A 22,723-nucleotide genomic window follows, 5' to 3' on the forward strand; every position below is an offset into this window, starting at 1 on the left:
GGAGGGGGGGTTCATTAGATTTTTGTCTGCTTGTGAACTGTTTCACAAATGCGCATGCGCGGTCATGAAACATGACAGTTTCTTTATGTAAAGAATAAGTAGACTTGAAAACACTTTATAAAGATCATGTCAAGCTGATTTAATGATTATCGTACTTGATTCCCGGTCTTTAGGTTTTGGTTTCGATCTCAGCTCGCATATTTTTTTCTTTTACTTCCAAGAAGTGAACTGTTTAAAGAAAAAAACTCATGTACATGTCTCGGATTCCGTATTCATTAAAATATAATATTCATGCGTATTTTACGATTGGGCGACCTGTTAATTACACACACATATATACGTGTGTGTGTGTGTGTATATATATATATATATATATATATATATATATATATATATATATATATATATATATATATATATAAACACACACACACATATATATACACACACTGCATAATCGCACTGGCTCACTGGTTCTCATTGGATCATGGAAGTTCAGCAACAATGAACTTGGCCAGTACAAGATGGGTGACCATTTCGGAATACTAGGCACTTCATGTATTGTGCTGGGATGTAGAAATTTCCAGGTTAGCATCTGGGGGAGGGGGGCATGTTCAAAACCATTAGAAGACATGCATCTAGGAGAAAGAAAACTGATGTAAAACTTATGCTCTACTATCTGCTCTTTTATATGGTTATCATTTGAACAAATCGAGGTTTGCAATGGCTGAAAAAGTGTGGATGGTCTTACAGCATACCTTCACTGCTATAAGCAAAACATCTTTGTGAATTTCGGAGAATTTAGTTACCTGAACTGCATACGTCTGGATTCGATAGAGTCCATATATATTTTTTCAACTTTTTTTTTTTTCACATAAGTATTACTGCTTATGTAAAAAACTGAAAATATACCTTGCTCTATTTGATATTGAGCATTCTTGTATTAACCTCGTTATATTTCACTGGTTACCTTATCTCTGGCAAATAACAACATCTCTCTCTCTCTCTGTGTGTGTGTGTGTGTGTGTGTGTGTGTGTGTGTGTGTGTGTGTGTGTGTGTGTGTGTGGACGGACGGACGGACTCTCCTGCCCAAATTCAGCATTTAATACTTCTTTGCCGTGACAATTGTTTGATGGCCCTGAGGTAAAAGCTTAGCAAATAGAGCAAAATATGGCTTCGTGGCTGGATTCACATCTCATGACTGGCAGGAATTGTCACCCTACACTGATGATTGCATAAGCATGAAACACTAGTGTCTGTAGGTATAAATAATAATAATTGTTTAATTATAATTATCAAGTCTCTTTAAGAATAATTAAGGATGGACTCTGACTATGGAATGATAATTAAAAGGCAGTCAACTAACATTTATGCAATGTTCTCGACTTCTGCTTGTTTAAACACTTTAGATTGTCTAATGTATTTGTCCGAATTCTGCGTTTAATAGTTCTTAATTTCCTTTATTCCTGTGGCAATTGTTTGGTAAAGGCTTAGCAAAAGGTGGCTTCATATCTGGGTTCAAATCAGAAATTGTCACCCTCCCTACACTGATGATTGCGTAAGCATTAAACACTAGTGTCTGTAGACATAAAGAATAATTATTGTTTATATATACATATATATATATATATATATATATATGTATATATATATATATATATATATATATATATATATATATATATACTTAGTTTATTTGCATGCTTCAGACGATTATCTTTATTTTGGTTGTTACGTTTCGACTGTTGTATCTTTTGGCCTTCTTCAGGTGTCCTTTTTTGTTAAGGCAATAATCTACTAAGAATTTTGAACTGAACTCATTATGCATTATTTATAATTCACACTACCGTTTTCTTCTTAGATGTTATTCTCAGAACGTATCGACCAATGTTACCTCCCACAGGTGCATCTTATTGAACTAGGAATCTTTTATTTAGAACTTGGGAATCGGCACAGAATTTCTAATGAGACTCTTTGTTTAATCCATGGAGGTTCCGTTCGAAATTCCATAAAGATTCCGAAAGTTCAATGAGATGGACCCGAAGAAGGTTAGAGGTTACATCGACTGAAACATTTGGAGAATAATGTCCGAGATGAGAACAGTAGTTTGAATAATCCAAATAATTAAATTATCGATTCTCATTTCAGAAATCGCAAAACATGGACTCTTTATTTAATCCAATGGTATTCTAAGCTTTACATAGTTACGTGAGGTGAAAAGATCAAATGCTCAGCAATATTTCCAATTCGTCAGGTACAATTCAGTGGCTCCAGGGAGGTGATGGTGGCACAGTGGTTCGCGATGTAGGTTGAAAACCTGGGTGTGCCAAGTTGGAACTCAGTTTGTTCCACAGAAACACTTTTACTTAGGAACGTTGACAACCTTCACATGGTCCCTCCCGTAAGTACCCAATATCCTTCTAGAAAGCATTCTTAATAGAAAGATATTGGGGATCGAATGCCAACAGAAGTCATCATCATCATCATCATCATAAATGATGCTCAACAATGAGCAGATCCAAATGTTTTACCAAAATCTATATTCGAATTTGAGATCTTGAACTAAATTTACCTGATTAATTTTTGTAGGCATATAGTGTTGGGACGATTAATCGAAATCGAGAATTGGAAAAATCAGAAGATTTGTGGGTATCTGTATCGGAATCGGAAAAATTGATGCCTATTTTCCAATGCACAAAACGATTCTTTTAATTGTCTATTTTTATTTGATTTTGTTTAAACCAAAATCTTCCATTGCTGGTAATAATGATAAAATAATCAATATTTATTGATTTTTAAAAACCAGTAAAGCTAAAATCCATAGATCATCCTCCACAAGTGTATTTTGACGTCATTGTCATAAAAACTTAGAGGGCCACGGACTTTGTGAAGGAGAAGATGAAGATGGAAGCACTCATGTTGACTTGGTGAGACTGTGTAAACTCGGCTGAGACAGAAATCATGTTTAACCCCTGGGAAGCCATCGACAGGGTCTCCATACTTCCTGCAAATCCACTGTTTGTTATTCCAGGTGTAGTAAGAAGGGATCTGTGGATACAGAAGCGTCTTTGCAAACTCATCATGGCCGCATAGTTTGAAGAAGGCAGTAAGCGTAGTTTCTGGTGGATGCTCCACCACCTGATTAGCAGTGCTGGCAGAAAAGTAAACTCTTTGCCCATTTCCAAGGTGAACAGCGAGTTGTATAACTGCAGGGCATCTTTGGTGCAAGGGAAATGAGTAAAAATGCCATACACCTTCTCTGCAACACAGGAAACATCCAATGATGTGAACAGACGACTTGTCCCAAGAACTGTCACGCTGAACAGCAAACGCTGCAGCATCGCTGCCCTTGTTGATGCATTTGCAGATATATTTAATGGATTTCACCAAGTAGCAGAATTCCACATTGATGTGCGATTGAAAAATTTTTGTCAGCAGAGGACAGTACGGTACTATCCATCGATTATCAACAGTGCTCCAACCGACTATCATCATATGGCCCCCATCACCTAGACTCCGTCGCCTGTAAAGCAGGTAACCATTAACTCCCGTTTGTGTTGCAGTGACAAATCTCTGTGGGTAGCCACAAGCGCATACCATGTTCTTTTTAAGGCATGATTGGGCTTTCTGTCCAGGACCACAGGGTCCATGAACCATCGTTGCTTTGACAATTTTGTAAAGCTAGGGGCCCAATCCAGGATTGGGAATCTCGGCTGAGATAATTTTGTCGATATCAGTGGATGGAATCCATTCACAAAGCCAGATTAAGATATAGGCATGCGGAAGGCCTCTTTTTTGCCACTCTGCGGTAAATATGTGGCACCTTACCCAGCAATAGACTTCATCTTTGACCATAAGATCCATGAATTCATACAATTTAAGCCGGAAGATATGGGCAATGAGATTAGGTTGGTCATAGTGTTCTTGGCCCAGAAACAGTTCATCTCATATTTCTTCCCACGATGGATTGCAGGTGAAAGTAATAAACAAATCTGGTCATTGCGTCTTGTGTGCGGTCGTGCATATAACGCAACCCACCGATGTATGTGGACGGAAGAATTGTCAGTTTTCCAACAGTATAAGGGTCAGTTCATTTCCCATGCCATCGTGCAGATGTATGTATGAAGAGGACCAAAGCTGTTTTTGGTGAACCCAAATGTACAGAAGTCTTTCAGACTCCATTTTTACTGCCATGTCAACTATGAACTGTTACAGAAGAGGTCCAACCCAAAGGAGAGTGTTGAAATCGTCATGCGTAATTTGCTCTGCATGAAACAGTTTTTGGATTCATGGTCGTTTGTCCAAAGTTTTGTTGACATGGTATTTGAAAATGGTATCCATCGTCACATGGAAATAGTAGGGAATATTGTAGTGCATTATATGATCGATGCATTTCATTTATTTGCTGTAGACCTCAGTCGCAGCATGAGGGAGGAAAAAGCTAAGTAATTTGTGCTAAGTGATATACACGCCAGAAGTTCTTTTCAAAGTTGAACGAATCAGTTCTTTCGACTTCTTTCTTTTCATAAATGTCGCACTCTTCACAAGCAAGTTCTTTTCAACCGACCAAAAAAAAGAAATGACTCGCCATCTCGAGTTTCGGCTTGACTTTTTATAGCCGTCAGGTGAAACCAATTGTCATGGTAATGCGAGTATCGCTCACAAACGTTTTATTTATAATCTAACAGTCCCAGGTTTGCTCCCTAGGCAGTCACGCACAACTCATACTTTTTGTGCGCTTTTGCGCATGCTCGTCACACTCCTCTCTGATCTCGAGATCACACATATGACAATGCTGGGCAGGCCGTTTCGTCCGGATACTTCGCTTTAATGGTACAGTTCAGGAACTTCCTCAGTGGTGCCTTTGTTTGCCGGATCATTAAACTCGTCCTGCTCTGGATCCTCATCATTTTCTGAAGAGCTTCCGTTATCATCTTCTGAAAAGCTTCCGTCATCTGGCCATTCGTACAGCAGTGGGTCTTCGTCATCTGATAAATTGAGTTCATCATGGATTATAACGTCATGTCAGCATGCTGGGCGCACATCTTTTATGTGGCATGGTGTTCCATCAACTGATATTGAGTGTTGACTATTTTTGTCACTGTTCCTGTACCTTACTGCATTGTGCATCTTCCCCGCAGATTATTCACCCAAACCGCATCCCCTTCCTTGTACGGATTAGCCACTGCAGTTTTCATCGATACCTTTGATACGGATCCTATAATTGTATAACATATTCGCATGTGCTGTCATGGCTGTCCTATCATCTTTAGGCGTGACGTTGCACCAGTACACTGCCTCCAAGATCGTGCACCCTGTTCTTGCCGCAATGCGCTTTATAGTGTGATGGGATCGCTCGATTATACCGTTTCCGGAGGGTACGTGGGTACACTGAAATCGAATGTGCACACTCCACATTTGTTTAAAATCAGCAATTATCTTTCTGCAAAATGCTGCACCATTATCTGTGAGCAGTTCGGTCGGCGGCCCTCTTTCGCAGAATATACTCTGCAACTCCTTAATGACGCTAGCCGAATCCTGTCGGTACAATTGCCTCCAAATGGTAAAACGGCTGAGACCACAATCTATCAATGTCAAGTAAACCTGAGTACCAAAATGGGTTATATCCATAGCAACCCTACTCCAAGTGTCCATGACGTTAAGCCTACCTGGCTTTTAATGTACCGGAGCTGGGTCTATGGATTGGCATTCTTTACAATCCCCAACCACCAATCGCACTTGAGTTTCAGTTATTGTTGGATTGACCAATTTTACAAAGTACCATGTCCTTTTCACACTGGGATGTTCACTGGACTGAAGAATTGCCTGGATCTGAGAGTCGTGTTCATGTTCTGCGGCCACAGCACACACAAGTTCTGTGGGTTCTGTTGCCTTCCAGATCTCATCTATCCACCGCTGTAGTACTCGAGTAAGTTGGTCAGCTCTGTTATCGTGAAACTTGACGAGACTCACGTCGTTGTTAGTTCATATTCCGAAACCAAATCTCGAAGCGTGGAGAGGCGACGCCTGATTAACATTTCCGAGGCTGCTTTGGTGAGTACTTGTCTGTCCAGACAAGGTGTCAGTTATCCACCGATAGACACAGGCAGAGTCAGTTCGCAAATGTATGGTTTTAGCTTTCCACTGTAATGCAAGGTTGACGCCTCACAGCACAGCATCAAGCTCAGCTAAATTTATGCATTTGTTTTCATGCACTGGGTGGAGCCAGCTTGCGCCCTCCACCACAGAACCGTTGCTTTCCACAACCACGCCTATAGCAATAGAACTGGCATCCACCCATACTGTGACTTTTTCTCCACAGATGCACTAGTCACATTTTACTGGATTTTCCTGTGCTGCTCTCAAACAAATATCTTTGATCATCCATGCTAGAATAGGGTCTCGCACTTCGTCATCCCATCCAGTTGTGATCATATTCGCCCTTCATTTCACAAATACTGTGGTGACATGCAACCAGCCACACACTGGGAAATGACTAGTCAGTTTCCCGCACACTGAAAACACAATTTGGTGAGTAAGTTTATTAGGTACTGTTGGAAGGTCACTGCCATGCCGCCATAACAATTTTCTGTTCTCCTCTTGGACACATAATCCCAATACACATGAGCCCAGACGCAACTGTTCTGGGGTCTTGCTTTCCAGGCCAAACTTCTCCAAATGTTCCTTTACACAGATTGCCGAACATATGCTTCCATTCACAAAAATGTCATCAATATATGAGGACATAGCCTCATTTATATTCTTATCCTGACTGAGGACGGTATTAACAATGACCTGCATTATTAGAGGGGCAACGTTCAGCCCAAATTCAAGGTGGGTAAAGCAATATCGCTGTCCCTTAAATTTTACTGTTTGGAACGGTCACAGAGATTTGTCAACATGCACTTGTAAATAAGCTCGGTGTAGGTCCAGCACTGCAACGTTTGGTCCCTGTTGTCGCCACTCCCTCAATTTCTGTAGGCAAACATCCACGTTGGCAGAATGCACATCCACATACTCATTCAACTTCCGATAATCCATAACAGGACGCACTTTCTATTTATTCTCCTGTATAACAGTCATGAGAGGGATTAGCCGTTTTGGAGGGTCAAGCTCGTCCTCGGGATATGGCAGTAACCAACCATTATCAATCTACACTTGCAATTCCCGATCGTATTCATTACGAATCAGTGTTGGCACTGGATACTCTGCAAGTCTATTTCTCAATGTAAGTGGAGGTTGGTCGCCAGCCCATTTCCACGATGTAGTCTACTTCTGAGTATCTTGGTCATATTTGGCAGAGAAGTCAGGCTCGATAATAGTGATAGCAGCAAAATTGGCCTTGCTAAAATGTGGAAAGATCACCTCTCCTGCGCTAGACACAACTACTCCTCCCAGTCGCTTGATTGCATCCAGTCCAAGCAATAAATCAAATCCCAGTAAGTATCCATCCACAACCAGGACTTCCATGCTAATACTCCGTGTTGCATCAATGTCAACCTGCACCATTCCTACTCCACAGCAGCTTAGTGTGCTTCCATCTGTTGTGAGCACTGGGGTTACTTTCCTCGTCCATTCCTTGCAACATGACTTGCGGACCAGTGACTGTGTGCATCCGGTATCCACTAGAGCTGTGCATGGTAGTCCATTGATAAGAACCGTGACACTCAGCAAGGCGCCATTTACACCAGTTTAGGGGATGAGATTGGCGCTCACTTTTCGCCCCCTTGCTTGTTTCCCAAAGAAAATCAAGCAATGTGCCCTCACCACTTTCGAGGCCTGACTCCGACATCTCCTCCTATATCCAATAGGCAGCTGCTTGCCCTCCCTATGATTGAATCCATTACACTCGTAACACCTCCGTGAAGTATTTGTCTCCTTGGGGTTAACTGGTGTCGATTGTGCAGCTAATGCAGCTTGCTCTGGAACTGTCGGGTTATTCATTAAAATAGCACAAGCACGCACCAACACATGAGATAGATCCAAGTTTTCCGCATGTTCCGGCAAACCAGCAATGAATGCACATTGCAGGCATTGATCCGATATGCAACCAAACAGGACTGCTAGCCTGTGCAGCTCCACCAAAAAGACATTGACTGTTTCACCTGGTTGGAGACGATAAGCTGCGAACTGCTTCCATGCAGCAAACAGATCCAAAGCAAATGCTGTGTAAAGGGTTTTTTTTATACACCCAAAATCGGCCCGCTTTTCCTCACTTAATTGCTGATACACTGCATAGGCACCGCCTGACAAACGCATTGGGATTACACATTCAATGCGCTTTACACCACTTAGCTGACATATTAGTTCAGCTTTCTCCAACCACTCCACTATTGACTGTCCAGATTCACTGCCATCAAATATAGGTATAAGTTTTGGATCGAAAGCCATAATAGCTGAGATAACTTGTCACAGCATGAGGGAGGAGAAAGCTAAGTAATTTGTGTTAAGTGATATACACGCCAGAAATTCTTTTTAAAGTTGAACGAATTAGTTGTTTCGACTTCTTTCTTCTCGCAAAATGTCGCACTCTTCACAAGCAAGTTCTTTTCAACCGTCGACCGACCAAAAAAAAGAAACAACTCGCCATCCCGGGTTTCGGCTTGACTTTTTATAGCCGTTGGGCGAACCCAATTATCGCGGTAATGCGAGTATCGCTCCCAAACATTTTTCTTGGTAATCTACCAGTCCCAGGTTCGTTCCCCGACGTAGGCACGCACAACTCATACTTTTTGTGCGCTTTTGCGCATGCTCGTCACAACCTCCACCCTAGTATGAATAACTATGTCGTGTTTGTTGTTGTGCTCACCCTGGATGACTGCAGAAACCTCGTTGCAGGTGGGAGCATTGAAGCGACGTTCATGTTCTCCTGCAGGATGTTTGTCGGCATTAATAACAATCAAAAAATTAGGCAAAGGAACATTCTATAGCACATACTTGAAACTTCAAATGTATGCATTCATTTCATGGAGCATGTCTTGAAGCTGCAAAACAATACCGAGTTGTCATCGATCCGAACTGTCGTTTGTCTCGGCTGTAATTGCTAGTCGGTTTTCAGCTTGTTGAAAATAGTCACTGACGAAGTAGAGATTTAAGAACGATGGTTGTACGGTATCCTCGCGTAAAAGGGACCTTATTAGATGGTAGATTTGGCCTTGCACCTTAAATGCAGGATTCCAGCCGCTTTCACATACAATGTTTGCACCAAATGATGTTATTTGAAAGTATCAGTTGAAAAGTCGGATGGTTTTTGAAGATATTTAGATTCATCAGTCATGCTAAAACGTAGGTCTCGCAGTGGTTGGTTGGTTGGTTGGTTGTTTTATGGCATATCAACCCTTTTCAGGTTATTTAATGCCGAATCCAAAGATTCTGAAGAAAAATTTTTTAATAGAATATATTTGTTGTTTTTAAGTCGGTTTCTATTTAACCCATAGTTGGGATCCTAACAGGTACTACTACTCCGGATCAGAGTGGACCTGGGAGCAATGGTAATTAAAGGGTGGCTCCACACTCCGCAAAGCCCACAAGCTGGGGCCTTACCACTGGATAAAGTTTAAGGTCATATCCAGGACCTCACAGTGGTTGAGGTAAAGCCTGAAGGGATGGTAGTTTAACTTTACCCAAAGAGCAGCATAGGCTTGGAGGTTCCACCAGCTATTTTTTAGCTTTGCAGAATGAACATATGCAATTCATAGAATCGCTGCTAAGATCCTGCTGGGTCGAGAAGTCATAGTCTGCATCATAGTTCAATGCTCTGCCTAACCAAAACTCCGGTGAAGGACATATGTTGCTGTGAGAGACATTATATCAATTTACAGCCTGCACTCATTGCCTTCGAGCTTCTGATGGCTGAGATGACTGAGCGGCGGCTTTGGATGTGTTGTCTCAGGCAAGTCGTCTGACCCTTGCTCCAGCAGCTCTTGTTGAAGCTGTGGAGGCTGCATTAGCTGCTCTCCGCCAACCTGTCCTTTCTGTAGATTCGTTGACCCTTGCAGAAGAGGCACCAGCAGCATTGGCTGCTCAAGGGGTGGCCTGATTCTCAGCACTTTGTAAGGAACGTAGTTGAGCTATGGGCACAGCATGTCTGGATAGACAGTAAGTCCGTTGAGTAAGGGTTTCAGAAGATCTGGTTTGATACATGCACTGTGCTTCACGAGAATGTAATAATTCTACTTTATCAGGGTCTAGGCTTGCTCTGATGTTTCTAACTATAGTCACTGCTTTTGTGCGCTGTCCGAGCTGATTTTTTTTTGGTGACATTGTTGGGAAATTACTCTGTGGGTGTGTGTGGAATCGAAATGGAATACTCTAAGCAAGTTGTCATAAAGGGTTGTGGTAGATATTATTTAGTTTGCTTTAGACTCTGCCGAAAGAATGGCTGACAAAGTTAATATTTAGGTAGTGCGTATGTTAAAAAAAATATTTAAAAAAAAGGATGTCTGGGGAAAAGGCAATCAATATATGTGAAGAATTATGGGAATTAATAGAGATTGTATAGAAATATACAGTTTTGTAAACTTCTATATCTCTCTCTATATATAGATATACGAAAAATAAATGAAGTGTAAAATAAAATAAATATGTAAAAATATAAATCTTTGAAAAAATATCCCAATCAATCAAAATTTATGAGATTAAATGAGAAAAGAAAGAATTTAAAAAAGTGTCCGTAATAAATACACAAGTATTGTATAAGCAATGTGGTTTTATTGTTGTTATGAGGAGTGTTTTGTTTTGATTAGTTTGTCAAAGAAAAAAAATAATTTTGGTAAGTTAATGAATTTGTATTTGTATAAATAAATGTTATTTAAAGTGTTAATTAAAGTCAGGTTAATGGAAAAACTGAAAAATATAAAAAATGTTAAGTTGTATGTATACTGTAATTGAGGAATTACCGTCTGTGAATTTTTGATTTAAGAAAGTAAATTGTTCAATTGTATCAGTAATCGTTTTTCCAATTAACGGAACAACACTAAGAAGTTACGTTGTTAAGGAAAATAAAAAACTAGAGAAAAAAAGCCATGAAAGAAAAAGTATTAAACAAACGACTAGACGTAATACAATGATGTGTGCACAGAAATAAATACTTAATTTCACGCACTAGAGCAGATTAGGAAAAGAAAAAAGTAGTAAAAACTAAACGTATAATATAAGGAAAGATAAAAGGTGCAAGTGAGGTAATCCTTGATATAAAAACTGATACCATGAGAATGACCTCCCCTTTAAACAGAGGGATCAGGTAAAAATACGAATTCAAACACCAAGCAAAAAAAGAATATTAAAATAAACACGTGTAAATGTAGAAATAAAATTATAAAATAATTCGAAAAAATAAATAGGGAAAAAAGGGGAAATTAAGACAAAAATAAATAATAAATAAATAATAAAAATACGAAACTACGGGTTAAAACGGAAAACTATCTTCACAACACCAAAAAATGGCGGAAGTGAGGAAGCATGGCTTTGTAAGTCTTTTTACCCGAATACGATGTTCAGCATGTTAAAAATATACCCTTTGTTGTAAAAATCTAATGGAAAAATATCTGAAGAAGTTGGATGAGGCAGGATATTTTTATGGACACATAAATCGTAAAATTGCTTTCCCCACTAACGAAACAGCTATAATGGAAAAAAATCCAGGAAATAAACGAAGGTTATAAAAAAGAAAACGTGAGTCTTTGAATTTTCAACAAAATTTTGCATTATATATATATATATATATATATATATATATATATATATATTAGCAGGCATTGTCCGGTCGTGAAATACACTGAAATATATTTTTCTTAATGCATATTTCGTATTTATTATATTATATTAGACCCAATATATTGTAATGGTTTAAAAGTTAAAAAAATAAATGACTCATGCGCCATCACCAAGAATCAAAACCAAAACGTTTAGCTTACGATTTACTGTTTCCTTTGACGTTAATGTCTGGCCTATGAAGACATGTTTGCTGCAATGCTAAAAATTACAATATGAACCAATAACGTTACACATGAACATTCGTAATGCCGTCGTTCGACCTTCACCTGGCAAATTCCATTTTTTTTAATTTTCACATTTTTGCACTGATTTTCCCCAGCTAAAACCCAAATATAAAGTTTCGCATGGGTTCGAATACCCTATATATTAAGTTTCATGTCTGTAGACCAAAAACTGACAGAGGAGTTTGGTAGGCAAAATTTTTTAAACAAATATATATACGCATACATAAATACATATAGAAAGAGGTTTATGTTTGCTATAACCTTTTTACGCAAATATTACACAAGTATAAATTATATCGGCATGAATGTAATTACACGTCATAGTTAACTAAAAATGATCATTTATAACAAAAATACTAACAGGGAATTAATTAAAATGAATGTTTAAAAGACTATGCAAATTAGCTAGATCTTTTGCAGATGAATGCAATTCTACAACCCATATATAAGAACGTTGTATTTCTTTTTAAATAAATAGAAAAAAAAGGTTTTTAATATAAATATCAATGCACAAAAAAAGTTTATAGGAGTATATATATGTACAAACTCTTATATATTTGTTTGTGTGTGTGTGTTTGTGTGTGTTGATATATATATAAATATATATATATATATATATATATATATATATATAAGTTTCTGTTGAAAGAGACTATATATGATGAAGAAAAGTGCATATTTTAAAACAAATGAACTCGTAAACCAGTTTCAATCTGGACTTAAGTTTTCAGAGACAATGGATACCTCCTGTAACGGTAGATGTGCATGCAATTATGAAGCTAGGGTTCTACAATCCTCAATCCCAACGCTTTTGAGTCGGCACTACTGTATTCCTAAGGCAAGAAGAATCTGAAAGCGACTGGAAGCAATAGAGAGATAAGCAGAGAGCACATGCAGCACCTGGTATTCTCAAATGGTCACCCATTTTAGTATTGACCAGGTTTAATGATGCTTAACTTTGGTGGTCAAATGGGAAGCAGTGTGTCAATGTGATTGTGCTGTATATTATTTATAAGTGGACACAAAGCATGGAGTGAGCCACATGGAAAATTGATTCCTATAAAAGACTTTTGTATGTACTAACATGTTACTGCTTATCAAGGCTCATAGGCCACTAAAGGCTAAAGGTTAATAAGTTTGTTAAGACAGTGAAACAACGTTAGGATTGCTAACAATGGCAGAGTCTGGTCAGAAATTAGACTACTTAAAAGGACGGCTCAAGAAGAATTTAATTTTGGACTTGAAAACAACCGTGATATAGTCTACTTGGAAGCACCTCAATGGTATTGTGTTCCACAGACGGGTAAATCTTAGAAACAAACTTTGCTCATGTAAGTTTAGTTTCATTTTAGGTACACAGAGGAAGAAATGAAAATTATTTACATTGGTTGTAGCTAGATAAGTTTTTGTAAATTTTTTACAGTGAGGGAATAGTATAGATTGGAGTTCAGTGAAATACTTACCATGAAAATGACAATAGATTAGAAAATGTCTATCAACGTCTCTTCTGTGAGAAAGAGGCTGTAGAAAAGAGAAACGGTCATCTTCCACTAGATTTCGAATTTGATTTTGTACTCTGTCAAATCATTTTTGTTAAAGACGAGCCAGTACTGTTTGTTCAAAGTATCGTTCAGTTGGTTTTTTTCCGCTTCTTTCTTAATCGGTGACATAATTCTGACAATTGTTTTAATATATTCCTCAAAACAAAATAAAAACAATAAAATGATTATACTTCAATTTTTGTCTCAACCTTGAAATTATCATAACAATCATAATCACATTCCCACAATGCAACATCTACCCGCACCTCTGATCTAGATCACGTGATTTAGATTATAATTCTTTTTTACTACACTTTATCACACTGGGATATGGACTTAATAGAACTGAATAGGAAAAGATAACAAAATATCAAGACCAAAAAAATCATTTCAAAACGACAGTCCCTTACAGAAATCAACATTATACCGGTTGCGATAGGAGCAACTGACCTAATGAAAACAAAATCTGAAAAAATACTTGGAAAAATCCCTAAAAGAACAAGCTAGCATGAAATAGATAGCAGCCATAAAGGGAACAACGTCTATTCTTAAAAGAACCCTCGGATATAAATCCAAATCATAATGAAATCAAGTGGTAGCTCCAGGATGAGTTAGCTCCCTTGATTTTTTTTAACCAAACCAAAGTAAAATAATAAAAAAAGGATAATAAAATTACACTCTTGCATATTTGAAAATATTGAAATTATAGCTTCTTTTCTTGCTATATTTTTGGCATAATACTTTGTAATCGTTGTAATCATACGATTACAAAACTTTGGACGATTATATTTATAGCCAGGGGAAATAAGAAAGAACGAATCGAGTATCAGAATCATTGTTTAAAATATATTGAATCTTTTTGAATTTCACTCATAGTATCTCATCTTGACACGAGAAATCTTGATTGGATTAATTCTACCATTATTTACCTGGAATTCTTTACAATGCAAAGTTACCGACTAGATTGATGCTGCTATTATTTATGAGACAACCCCATTACACTCGGAATTGAATAATTTTCTTTTTTCTACAATAGTTATTTTTTTGTCATCCCTATATTGGATCATTTTTCTATTACAAGAATGACTGTCCACTCAAGATATCTTAATAGTAATATATCTCTGTAGTGTAAATAATATTGACCAAATCTATCAGATTACTTTGGTATGATTGACTGGTAATAACCTTTACGGTCAGTTGTCACTCTATACGAGGGCAGAGGGGTCTGATTGGTCAGTTTCATCATGTGACAGAAAAAATATAAAGTAGACGTAATCTCGTTACATCTTCCGTGTTCAAACTTCCTTAGAATCAATATTAAAATTTGAAGTCTAAAAAAGCCACAAACAAATAGTTATTTACCTTTAAAGATATGAAGTAAATTTTCACTCCAATTGAGGCTTTTCCAAACGATTTTTTTTTTAATCATTTTTTTTTCTCTCTCGGAGATATATAAATATATCTCTGGGTAGGAATCCGTTGGGATGTTGAAGTGGGTAGGTTGTATGTTTCTTAAAATGGGGGCACGCGCCCTATGTGGCAATCTTATAAGAAATATGATGTCACATTAAAAAAAAAATAATATCGTTATGAAATTAATATTAAAATTTTAAATTCAAGAAAGTCAAAAGAAATATTTATCTTTAAAATATATGAACCAAGCTTTTCCCTCGATCGAGACTTTTTCGAACGCCTTCTTTTCGTTAAACCTATATTTTTAGGACTGTGCCGTGCCGTTAAAAAGTGCGGCTAGAAAAGGGACATCATTACCAGGCATAGTCGTTCATTCTGCAATCAGCAAGTGCCCCTTGTGTACATTATTCTGACGGTATGTCAGCAGCTCATACTAATTAACTTAATGTAAATGATGTCGGTTTATGAAACCAGCCTAGATACTGTTAACGCTTCTTCCTCAAGAGAATTGCTAAACGACTACAAAAGTGGTTAAATCTCGCAGTGCTTCCGTTCTCCATTTAATGCATAATCATTAAAGGTTTGAACAAGGTAAATCCCTCATCACAACTTAGACAAGTAACGTGTGCCGACACCAGGACTAAAATAGAGACAAGGAAGAAATTAGAACTAATGTTAGTTTGCCGATTCGATGGCTCGTGTCAGGAAGTATTTGAGCCATCTACATCGAACTCAGAAGCGACGTGTTACGACAACAGACAGTAAATTGGGAAAAGGTTTACCAAGCACAAACAGGTTTCCTCTTCCCGCCATTTTTATATCTTAGCAGAATGTATATCCTTTGCAAAATCAAACTGGCACTTATTAAAGACCGGAGCTCGAAATATTTCAAAGCAATAAACAAATATATTGACATGATAAAAACGTGTGAAAATAGTGCACAACTAAAGTGATAAACTTAGAAAAGAATAAATCGATGAAGATTTCAGCTTTCTATTTCTAGCCATGATCAACTTTTTTTTTTGCTTAGAGTCCTCACTAATCAAAACCCAAGGGCCACGGGGGTATAAGGGCTAATGAATGTTAAGTGGGAGGTTAGACAACACGGAGATGATTGGTAGTGATAGTGAGAGTTTGTCAGAATCCGATTCCTTAAGAGAATGACTGAAGAATTAGAATTTGTTCACATTGAATTTGAAGACGACAATGTTATAGTCAGATAGGAAGCATCCCCACGGTATTGTGTTCCACAGATGGGTAGTTCTATGAAAGAGACATTTCTCATGGAAGTTTTGTTTAATTTTAGGCACAAAGAAGGAGAAAAGAAAATTATTGACATTTGTATCTAGACAAGATTTTGTTGTGAATTTTTTAGAGGGGGGATCATAAATTGAACCTCAGCCACGCACCTGCAATGAAAATAATGATAGAGTAGAGAAAGACGGGCAACATCTCTTCTGTGAGAAAGAGAGTTACTCTTGATATTCTAACTATTTAGTGATGAAACCGAGAAATATGCAAATATTTTATATTTTAAACTAACTTTCTACCTGCCGTTGCCCGATAGTGTTAGTTTTTAAATTAAAAGTAAGCCGGTCTTTTATTTTTAAAATATTAAGATTTTGTATAATTTTGAAAGTTAAATTTAATTAGGAAAGCATTAGTTGAACCAGATTGTCAGAAAACAAAATATTTGTTATTGTTTCCCCAAAATAAGCACAAATACTGAGACCCGCACTTGAAAATGTGACCTTTATATCTTCAGCCTGAAGTTTCCGAATCTGACCTATTTCGCAGTTCTCTCTCTCTCTCTCATATATATATATATATATATATATATATATATATATATATATATATATATATATATGTATGTATGTATATATATATCATAATTCCAAGCATTTCCATTGGCAGTAACTCTTTAATTGCTATTCATATAACCCTCACCGCTGGTTCATTATTACAATTATATTTTTCACCCATGCATAAAAATGGTATAATTCACTTTAAGACACCGGTTCCCATTAGATCAAATTTAAGCAACGTTGAGCCTAGGCAATACTAATATTGGTGACCATTTGGGAATTCCAGGTGTTATATGTGTTCTTTGCTTATGTCGGCATTGTTTACAATCATCTAGTATTTTTCCTTGCCACTGGACTAAAGCAGCGCCAATTCAGGAGAGGTCTGGTTGGAGATTGCACTACCCCTGCCTCACATGGGTGTATTCATTGTCTATTGAGACTGAACAAAGGCATCGATCACATCGATCCTTAGATACTGGAAAGCCTTCAATTCTAATAGTTTCTTCCTTTAAACTGCTAGACATTGAAATTATCTCCTTGTTTCTTGCTTCCCTGACTCACTGACATGCAGAAGTTTAAATGTAATGTGAATAGATATCTTGCTGCTCAACTTCCCACAGTCCCCTGTTAGACATGGTCCCAAATAGTAGTCCCTTATCTCCAAGTGGCAAGATGCTTTGTTTAAGATGAAGAAAAAATTACTAAAATGTATGAGTTAACCTTTTCAAGTCGATACCATTTTATGCAGTCTGTCGCCAGCACATATGAAGCCTTTCTCTTCCTAAATAAAATATCTCATTGATTTGGTCTGGTTTGTGTGAAGGCATAGCAACCAACTACAGGTTATTTAAAGTCAAATAAAGTTGCCAAAAATATTCCATTCAATCAAATATGGAAATCTGTAAAAACGATCAGTTTTAAAATTCTTTAAGAAAATAGTCGAATGGAAACTAATGTTTATATATATATAATGTTTATATATATATATATATATATATATATATATAAACATTATATATATATAAACATTATATATATAAACATTATATATAAACATTAAATATATATATATATAAACATATATATAAACATATATATAAACATTATATATATATAAACATTATATATATATATATATAAACATTATATGTATATATAAACATTATATATATAAACATTATATATATATAAACATTAAACATATATATATAAACATATATATATAAACATTATATATATAAACATTATATATATATAAACATTATATATATAAACATTATATATATATATAAACATTATATATATAAACATTATATATATATATATAAACATTATATATATAAACATTATATATATATAAACATTATATATATATAAACATTATATATATATAAATATTATATATATATATAAACATTATATATATAAACATTATATATATATAAACATTATATTTATATATAAAAACATTATATATATATAAAAACATTACATATATAAAAAAACATTATATATATATATATATATATATATGTTACCGTAAATGTTTGCTGTCCTGTTTATTATTTATTTATTTATTACTATTATTATTAAACGTTTCCGTTTCTAATCGTTCATTGATATTGATAACCTCGTGCTATTTGTTTTCTGAAAATATTATCTCAAGAGAGAGAGAGAGAGCTACTGATGATAAAAAATAAGTAAAAAACAGGTTTTAAATGCCTTAATATATATAGAGTAGAACGAATTGTCACCCTAAAGAAAACAACACTACAGCAGCTTTATTTTCAAGCTTTTATTGAAAAAAATCAATTCAGATAACTTGATTATGGCGTAGAGCTGACATCTATGCAATGTATCCATCTTCAGTCTCAACCACAGCCTTGATACGGGTCCAGAACTGGGAACATGCCTTTTCCACAAGCGCTGATGAATACTCGGCAGATGGAAGCGATCATGCTGGTTTTGGTGATATTCTTGACATATGACCAAGCGAACTTGTCCAGTGAGTTCATGTCAGAGGAGGAGGAGGAGGGGGCTAGTGAAAGAAGGGTACAAATGCATGGCATTATTTCTGAAGCAAAGCTCGGGTATCTTTGGACTTGTGGGCCAGCGCTGAGTCCTGTTGCCACACCCAGAACCTGCCAGCAGCCTCCTGATTGCACCAGGGGATCACCACACTCTTCAGCACATCCAGGTACACTCTGGTGTTGACTCTCAAGCCGAGTTGAAACAACGTCAAAAACTGTGGTTCTTCTGGTGCGTTGAGTTGTGCTCTCAAGTGTTGAACCATCCGCATTTGCCTTTTGAGGTTGCTGGCAATGGTCCTGTTGTCATAATTTGGATCAGAAGAGAGCATGAGTTGTACAGCGGCACATCTTCGATCTCACTTATTGAACATTGTGTCACTTTCAGGCATGATAGAAAGCTCCTATCGCTCTTGGGATTTGTACACAACTGGCCAATCAGTAGATTGTCTGCAACAAAAATAAAAAATAAATAAATAAAACCGGTTTTCATCAAACGGAATAATGTCTTTTCTAGGACGACAATTTTATCGTTCACCCTGTACATTATTTTGTAAGTTTCAGTTCTGGACAAAGCTAGATGACTGTTAAGGTATATGTTTTAAAGAAAGATACCTTACCCAGTAGTACTTCTGCTATATATCATCGTCTGAATCTATGATAAAAACTCCAAAAGATCCCTTTTTAAATAGAACAGAAAGAAAAACTATTTGTCCTTTAAAAAAAAATTAAATTTTCCAATCAAAAAACATTTTAGCATTTATTCAATGAATTACATATTCTATGAAGAATATACGTTTTCCAATTAAACACTAATGTTTTAAAAACAAATAAAAGTTAAATTTGAGTCATGAGTTATGTGAACATGTGACCACAAATTCCTTTTTTAACAATGACTCATATATATATATATATCTTTTTCAACAATATTTTTAGTATGGGGACAAAAAATAAACCATACCTCCTGCTCCTACCTCTCTTCCACCCCAATTCTGGTCGTCCAGTGGAAGAAGACTGATAGGTAACGTGTTAAAAAAATTGTTTTTTTAAACCTTTCTCACTCAATTCTAATGAATCTTCTGGGATTGAAAAACTTGCGAGCAACTCAAGAATTAAACTGTGCAGCTGAGAAGAGTTGGCAAACAAGAACCGACTTTCTGCAAACAAGAACAGAATATTGAAATCAATATTTATAAATGTTTGCAAATAAACGTGTGACTCGAATCAGTTGATTTTAGTTGTTAAAATTTGCTGTAAATCTTTTTTTGTCGTTTTTGTTTTACAGTTGATCAGCAAAAACAGGCTATAAATATTCACGTCTTAAAAATAAAGGAAAAATAATATGTAGTCAAACGTTGGACTGTCTGGTAAGTATTTTTTATTAAGTATATTACTGAATCAAAATTTATTTACATTGGTTAAAACTTTACTGTATTATATTCAGTACAGTATATTGTAATCAGCTAGGTAGAGAGTCTCGCATCCTGCTGCAGCAAACTGATTGATTTAATCCGGCCATTGGCAGCCTCGAAATACAGGAGCTAACCCTATATACCTATGGCTACATTGCTTGTGATAGATCCTTATAAATGTGAATAGACCTATAACGTTTCTGTAAATATCGCTCTAATGCCCAAAACATGCACGAACCTCAGTCTATGTGGCAGGATAGGATTCATACATATATTAAGGGCTTATAATGTCCACCAGATACTATAAATAGTTATTTAGTAAATAGCATAATCTCAAGTTCTCACAGAACCTAAACAAGCGTTCTAAATAGTTTTCAGATTTAAATTGAAATAATTTTTTAAAATGTAAAAAAGAGGTAGTTATCATCCTGAATTTTGTATTAGGTTTTAAAGAAGATATCATCAGTAAACGCAACATGCTGAAGAAACAGCAGTGACAAAGATTATATATAAAATATAATTCATTAACATAGATATTAAGATAAGCTCAACAAGAACAGAGGAGAATAAACACAACTGCATGAGAAAGGAATAATGTTCCAGATTAAGGAGAATAAAGTCTTTAAAAACAACCTATATTCAAACTTGTTTAAATTGCTGGCATGAAAAGGGCTGATCTTGTTCAAAATGATTCTCGGTGAATAAAAACGATTCAAAAAGGGAATAATTTTTTGGAATGGAAGCCGATCGATTGTGAAATAAATATTTTTTCAGTCGAGATCAAATGTTAACTTGTGTGATTGACATGATGTTCCTAGCTCAGTTCAAAGATTACCTTCGCTTATTATATATATGCGTGTGTGCGTGTGTGTTTATAAACTGGAAATTCTGAGATAAATTATGTATAATTGTAACAAAATTTATTGTTTGACAAAAGAGTACAGATAATTATTAAAGTCTTTTCCTTAACCCATGGATTTTCAATCAATGGCTCATTTCATCAGAGGAAATGTTATTAGCAAAATAGATATGAGTAAGAATGAATTTCGCTTATTAGCACATAGATTGAAGATTACAATTATTATTATCACATAGATTGAAGATTACAATTATTATTATCACATAGATTGAAGATTACAATTATTATTATCACATAGATTGAAGATTACAATTATTATTATCACATAGATTGAAGATTACAATTATTATTATCACATAGATTGAAGATTACAATTATTATTATCACATAGATTGAAGATTACAATTATTATTATCACATAGATTGAAGATTACAATTATTATTATCACATAGATTGAAGATTACAATTATTATTATCACATAGATTGAAGATTACAATTATTATTATCACATAGATTGAAGATTACAATTATTATTATCACATAGATTGAAGATTACAATTATTATTATCACATAGATTGAAGATTACAATTATTATTATCACATAGATTGAAGATTACAATTATTATTATCACATAGATTGAAGATTACAATTATTATTATCACATAGATTGAAGATTACAATTATTATTAGCACATAGATTGAAGATTACAATTATTATTATCACATAGATTGAAGATTACAATTATTATCACATAGATTGAAGATTACAATTATTATTATCACATAGATTGAAGATTACAATTATTATTAGCACATAGATTGAAGATTACAATTATTATTATCACATAGATTGAAGATTACAATTATTATTATCACATAGATTGAAGATTACAATTATTATTAGCACATAGATTGAAGATTACAATTATTATTATCACATAGATTGAAGATTACAATTATTATTATCACATAGATTGAAGATTACAATTATTATTATCACATAGATTGAAGATTACAATTATTATTATCACATAGATTGAAAATTTGACATACCCGTTCTTATTAGATCGCTGAAAATAAACAACGTTGAGCTTGGTCAGTCCCAAATGAATAACCATTTGGGAATACCACGCACTGCATGTAGAAAGACATTGACACTTCTGACATCTCCTACATCCTACCAACTGTCTCGACCCTATCCTGTCACTGGATCGGGCTGGTTGGGATTAGAGACTGGGGCTGGCTTTGTGCAAACTACTTCACTTTAAATAAATTGTAAGTGCGTATCATTCAGCATGCCTAGGATGATCAGATGGGTTTCGTTGTTCCGACAGATGAACTACTTATATGTATCTATATAATATAGCGCTTGATTTTAATGTAAAAATTAAATGTTTCTCTCGATAGCGATCGGATTTCTTTGAATGCATGGCAAAATGACTATTTGCCATTCTTTTCAAAGATTGGTTTCAACTTCAGTCTGTAGCGTGTGTGGGTGGTCATGGGAGAAAGAGATTGTTAAGCACAAGGTTTTTTAAAGAGTTCTTGCTGCAAGCTCACATGACTGATGACGAGAAAAAATATATGAAGACCTTTTGACTAAGCCTAAAACTATCACAAAAATTCTGATAGTTCAGAAGCATAGACAGTCACGTGATA

The 22,723-nt window shown here is 35.6% G+C and overlaps 2 protein-coding genes across 2 annotated transcripts in view; both read right to left on the reverse strand.

Annotated features, from left to right (window-relative positions):
- The window catches only part of LOC145291908 (calmodulin-binding transcription activator 2-like), a 2,646,613-nt gene that overhangs the window by 1,796,662 nt on the left and 827,228 nt on the right, over positions 1-22,723 (reverse strand). The window lies entirely within an intron of this gene.
- LOC145239795 (uncharacterized) lies at positions 5,180-5,656 on the reverse strand. The gene has a single exon (XM_080103316.1). It carries the CDS (start codon positions 5,654-5,656, stop codon positions 5,180-5,182), a length of 477 nt encoding a protein of 158 aa, XP_079959442.1.

Source organism: Euprymna scolopes, chromosome 2 (assembly GCF_053919585.1).
Source record: "Euprymna scolopes isolate OS-2025 chromosome 2, ASM5391958v1, whole genome shotgun sequence".
NCBI lineage: Eukaryota > Metazoa > Mollusca > Cephalopoda > Sepiida > Sepiolidae > Euprymna > Euprymna scolopes.

What these genes read in the sequence shown, in the direction of transcription:
- LOC145239795 (XM_080103316.1), bottom strand. Translation starts at nt 5,656, where the DNA reads ATGGACACTTGGAGTAGGGTTGCTATGGATATAACCCATTTTGGTACT.